This window comes from Vigna radiata, chromosome 5 (genome assembly GCF_000741045.1).
Source record: "Vigna radiata var. radiata cultivar VC1973A chromosome 5, Vradiata_ver6, whole genome shotgun sequence".
NCBI classification, from domain to species: Eukaryota; Viridiplantae; Streptophyta; class Magnoliopsida; order Fabales; family Fabaceae; genus Vigna; species Vigna radiata.
In genome coordinates, this window is record NC_028355.1 from 11,088,993 (window position 1) to 11,094,992 (window position 6,000).

General features: G+C 35.1%; 1 protein-coding gene across 1 annotated transcript; it reads right to left on the reverse strand.

The window, feature by feature from the left end:
• Window positions 1-3,944: 3,944 nt before the first annotated feature.
• Window positions 3,945-4,883, reverse strand: LOC106760318. Its single transcript, XM_014643767.1, has one exon. It carries the CDS (start codon window positions 4,881-4,883, stop codon window positions 3,945-3,947), a length of 939 nt encoding a protein of 312 aa, XP_014499253.1.
• Between the last annotated feature and the right edge of the window lie 1,117 nt (window positions 4,884-6,000).

Here is a 6,000-nt window from a genome sequence, read left to right on the forward strand (position 1 = left end):
TTTTTTAAAAATTTTGGTGCAGACATTTTTTTTATAATAATATGATAAAAAAAATTTCTATACAAAACATAAAATAATAAAATAATATAAAAATGAGAAATCATCAACACCATATTACTTTAATGATGGAGATTTTTGAAAAAAGTTATCACTCTTTATGACTTCATCATATATGTTTAATTGAAACAAAAGTTGTATATTCCTCACACGACTTTAATTATAATTAGGTATATGATTAAGTATAGACAATCCTGATTAAAATCGTGTTTGACCCTAACGACTTTAATATATACAGAAGTCGTCCTGTCGTATCTGAAGTTGTTCATGATCGTCACAACTTTTTTTCAATAAAATCGTTCCATGTAAACCCAGCTTTCCTTAAAGGTAATTTTTTTAAAATACTTTCAAGATCAAATTAATCCATATATGCTCACTCTATATATGGGTTATGCTCGAATTTTATTTTATAACAAAATTTAATATTTTATAATAAAATCAAAATTTATATCAAATAAAAAAATTAACTTTAGGCTGTATTTGACTTATTATAATAATAACTATTATTACTATTATAAATAATAAAATATAATTAAAAGATTGTGTGTCTGTCTATATATTAGAAATTGTCCTATTTGAAATTTGAAAAGCAGTCTTGAGTCAAAATGAATCAAATTCATTTTTAGGATAAATATATTGTCAATAATATTTTTGCGCAATTCATATTATCTTACAATCTTGTCTCATCACAAATATCATTTTTTGATGAATATTTCTTAAAATCATAATAGGTATCCATAATTTATTTTAAGAATGTTGATGTAAATCATTCACCTTGAACTTCACTATCTTCATTTGATGAAAAAGGTGTCTATGAACTTAGATACGTTGTGTATGAACTTAAATGTGTTTTTCTTTCACCGCTTATTAAAGATAAAATAAAATCATACTTACTCTAGATATTCAATTATAGGTTAAACTCATTCGGAAGTCTCTATTTTCACGTTTTAGTTCCATATTCATCTCTGTTTTATTTTTATTTATTTTTTTGCCAATTAAGTCCCTAATAGTGAAGAATTGAAAGAAATTGACCATTGTCGTTAAATGCAGTTAACAGAATTAAGTTTCAGCTTACCTTTGCAGGTGAGTTGGCCAGATACCTTGATGTGGCGTGCAGAGAACCTGTGACGTGAGTTTTATTATTCACGTGGCAGTTAACTTAAAAAATTGGGGTTTTTGTTAAAGATTTTAAAATTAGGGTTATTTTAAAATAGAATTGGGATTAGAATTGTCTAACAAAGGTGAAACGCAGTGTTCGCAAGCAGAGGTAGAAAGATGGTTTAGGGTTTGTTGTTCTTCAACATTGGGATTCGAAAGCAATTGAAGGTTGGAAGTAGAAAACGAAGATGCAAGCATGTCGATGCAACATTCATGTTCGTGTTCATGGTCCACTTGCAATGATTGTCGGAAGCAATTGCGGTCTGTCAGCTCTCGTGGAGATGGAGGCTGGAATAGGAAGGAGGCGTCACCGTTTTGTTATTATGGTGAGAAGTCTGTGCTGAGGACTGCCAAAACCACTAAGAATAGAGGCAAACAATTCTGGAGTTGCCCTAGATATAAGGGTGGAGGTCAAAATGGTGGATGCAACTACTTCAGATGGTGGAGTGATTTGAAACCGAGGAAAGTGTTAGCTGTGAGCTGTTGGAAACAAATGATGTGAGATTGGTCAAGACTTTTGAAAATGATGAGAGGTTGGTGAAGAATGTTGAAAACGAAAGGGATAACAAGATAGTTGTTGTGCAGAAAGCTGTTATGAGTCTTGAAAAGTGGATGAAAATTTTGGTTAGGGTTATCTGTATTATATGTGTAATCAACATGATTACAGTTGCAATGTTGATGGGAAGTGCATGATAATGTGTGTCTAAGTAGTGTAATGCAGGTGATCCAAGAACGTAATAGGTGTTGATGTAGTTTTGTTGCAATTGTTGTGTTACTTGCAAATGTAAAAGTTGCAGATGTTTGTTTAATGAAATCAAGATTTGCAGTCTATATTGTTGTTTGTTAAATCTGTCGCTCACAATTTTATGTTCCAAATAAATGTGTCATTTACAACTAAAAGGGTGAATATCTTGCATTTGCAAGGAACTGGTCACTATTAAATGAGGTAACACTATCAGAAATGCATATATTAAGTTTCTCTTAATTTGCTTTCTTTTTTATGGAGAATAAATCAACAGTGTAACATAATAATTCACAATCTATATTGCAAGTTGTAGCATAGTAATTCAGAGGAGAATAAATCAACAGTGTACTCAGACTTCAAGTAGCTGCTATAATGTAACACCCATTTAATCTGGCAATATTTATATCACTGAAAGGTGGCAATGAAATGTGCCATTCATATTACAAAAAAAGTAGTCTTCCAGATGTTCATAATACAAAATACAAATAGGAATATTCTGAAAGGTAAAGCATTGTTTTTAAATGACTGGTGCAATTTAGATGTATCTATTACATGTCCTTTCATAAAGCAAAAAACATTGTTCAAGTGGCTGCAAAACAACTTGTCCCTGTGAAGTGGCTGCAAAACAAGGTTGAAGTCTTCTCCATGTGCTACACCCTAAGCCAATGAAGTGGGTGCTTCTCCTTGTGACTGCAAAACAACTTGTTCGTCTGACTTGGGACAACGTTTTTTGTTGTGACCCACTTCCCTACACTTGCTACATCTCTTAAGCAATCCTCCTTTGGTCATCCTCGTGCTATTTTTCTTCAACTCCCACTACTTTAACCTCCTTTTTTTCTTTGGACGACTAGGCAACTTTCTTTTTTATGGAGGCATGACATCTGCATATTGGGTTACCTCCCACAAGTTGTTTCCATTAATAGGATAGATGATAGAGGAGTATATGTGTTCATATGTTGAAGTGTGAAAGCATGCAGGTATGTAGTCGTCTTCATTCAGGTTGAGAAATTTCATTGCTGCCAAGGCATGAGCACAGGGTATTCCACTGATGCTCCATTTTCTGCATGAGCATGAAGATTCATCTATGTTGACCACATACTTGTCCCCAGTTTGGGACACATGTCTCACTTCAAATAATTTTTCTGCAGACCAGTTGTCAAGATGAGGCAACATTAGTAATGCATAGGAGGTACTGAAAGTAGGGCCCTTAAATGAATTATATTACTTTACCTGTGAATCCAGTACTGTGTTTGTAGGGCCTCCTTTTGTAGTCTACTCAGTATTTTTGGACAAATGGCTGACTTAAATGACTTCACCCTTGACCTATTAGTGGCCCACCTCTTCATGATATAAAGTCTGATTTCCTCCAACATTGTAATAATTGGTTTTGTCCTCGTGTGCACCAAAACGCTATTAAACGTTTCTGACATGTTATTGACCAAGGTATCACATTGAGTTGTGCTTATGAACCTTGATCTGGACCAAAACCTTCAATGTAAAAATAAGTCATACAATTAGTACTTAAAATAATCACATAAGAAAAGAAATCGAAAGTGGGCCAATAAAACACCTTGGAGGAATAACTATCAAGTGGCGAAACGCATCTTCGTTTACCTCTCGTATACTTATCATTTCATTCTCCCATTTCTGTGGGTGTGTTGCAAGTGCTGCCCTTCACATAAGCATCTTAAGATTCTTTCTAGGGAATTTCTTCTTGAAATTGGCATATAAATGTCTCACACAAAATCTGTGTGCAATTCGAGGAAGTAGATCTTCTACATCTTGTAACAGACCTTGTGAATGAGAAGTGCAAAACCAATAAATGGCTTATATGACGTCAATAATACAAGTACAGAACCAATACATGGCTTATATGAAGTACAGAACAAAAGTATGCATACCTTTTGTTGATCTGATATCAATGTAAGTGAGGAACAGAAGTCAGGTCCACCTAGGTCTTCAATTAGTAGCTCCATAAACCATTTCATATAGTCTCCTTGTTCTCGACCTCTACTACAGCATCTGCTAGTGGCATCATTTGATCGTTTGCATCTCGAGCAACAGCAGTTAACAGCTCACCACCATATCTACCTTTCAAGAATGCTCCACCAAGGCCAATGATTGGCCTGCAAGAGAGAAAGCCATCTTTGCATGCCTTGAGGCATGCGTAGAACCTTTCAAAAATTCGCATTTCATCATTTTCCTGAAGTTTGACCTTGATTGTGGAACCTGGGTTTCTTGCTAATAGCTCATGAGCGTAATCATAAATTCTAGTATATTGCTTAGTAAAGGACCCTTCCACTTCATCTGAAGCATACGCTTTCGCTCTGTAAGCCATATTTTTACTTATTGCTATGTTCCATTTCCTACTTATTTTTGCTCTAATGTCAACTCCCTTAACTGTAGGATTCTCTCTTATTGTCTTTTCCAATTTTTTACTTAGCCATCTTGCATTGAATAGACCCAACTTATGCTCTCTATTGCATGTGTGTCCATCCATCACAGTCCTTAACTGCCATGTATTTATTGCCTCCATGTAACCAAAATAAGCCATCCAGGGACATTCTCCTTTTCCTCCCATACACTTAATCCTTATTCTTCTTTTATCATTTTTAATAAATTTCAGTTTTTTTCCATTCTCCAGTGCGTAGGTTTTGATGGCATCCAAGATGTCTACTTTTTGCCCAAAATATGTTCCCACCTCCCACTTGAAATCAACCATCTTTTTGGGCATAATGAATGTAACAAAATTTCCATATCCCTCTTCAACATCACTTTCTTCATCACTCATATCAGGAGAAGTTAACTCCTCAGACTCCCATTTATCATTGAATAAACTACTATCACTAATGTCATATTCTTCTAAATCTGACTCATGTTGTTCCAAATCTGACTCAGAAAGAACACTGCAATCAACTTCCATATTGGCAGAACTATCTCTTTCTCTAAAGTCACACTAGATGTTTATGTCAACTAAACCATCCACACTATGCACTTCGTCCTCCATAATATTGACTTCACCAATATCATCATTTGATGAACTCCATTCATTCACAACTGTTGTGTTAGCCTCAACATCATTTCCTTCTCTTCTGTTAGCTTCATCTAACTGCTCTGTTTCATCACCAAATTGTGCAGTTACACCACCATCATGCTCTTTTGTCCTTTCATCTAACTTTGCAATCTCACCACCGTCATGCATCTCAGGTAAAACTTCCTCAACTTCTTCATGTACATTATATTCAATCATCTCAATGACATCAGGTTGAGACACACTGTGCACAACATATAAATGCACTCGACCATTTAACCTAGCTAAATTGACCATATGCATAGCTCCTACGTCATCAGACAACACTTCTAGCTTACCATCTAATACAAGACCACATCCAACAGAATACCATAAATCCTGAAATCTTACACATCCAAGCGCTTTTAATACACTCACCACAACATAGTAACTCCAGTGGTTAGGGTCAAAATACATAGTATCACACTCCCCTTCATACTTCAGGCACCCTTCGTTTACCAACTTCCCCCCATGGTGAATAACAACTTCTATATCACCCTCCATCACACACAACATGTAATAACCTATAAATTAAAAGTTTAATTTTTAAGAATATTAAAGTAATAAGAGTAAGTTTTAGAAAATTAAAACACCTTAGCTGCAACAAAAGACACTTTCAGAACGTGACTGTGNCATTTCCTCCAAAACAGCTATCTCACTAACCTTGCTTTTCTAAAACCTCTGTTCTTCTCTCTAGATTCTACCCCCATTGAGCCACTGGATTTCCATTCCGCAGAAGCCTAGGCGATCTTGGCATCATAGGCTCCGACTTTCACCGATTACATTTTGATTTCATAGGGTAAGCAACTTTCCCCTTTTTGAACTTTGATCATGTAGCAAATTCTGCTGCATGTAATGCATTTGTAATTTTTCCCCAAAATCTTAACCCTAATTTTATTCTAGAGACTAATTTCTATCACCATTTGGTGAAATATAGGTGCCTTTAGGCTTTTCTCTTAAGAACAGGACA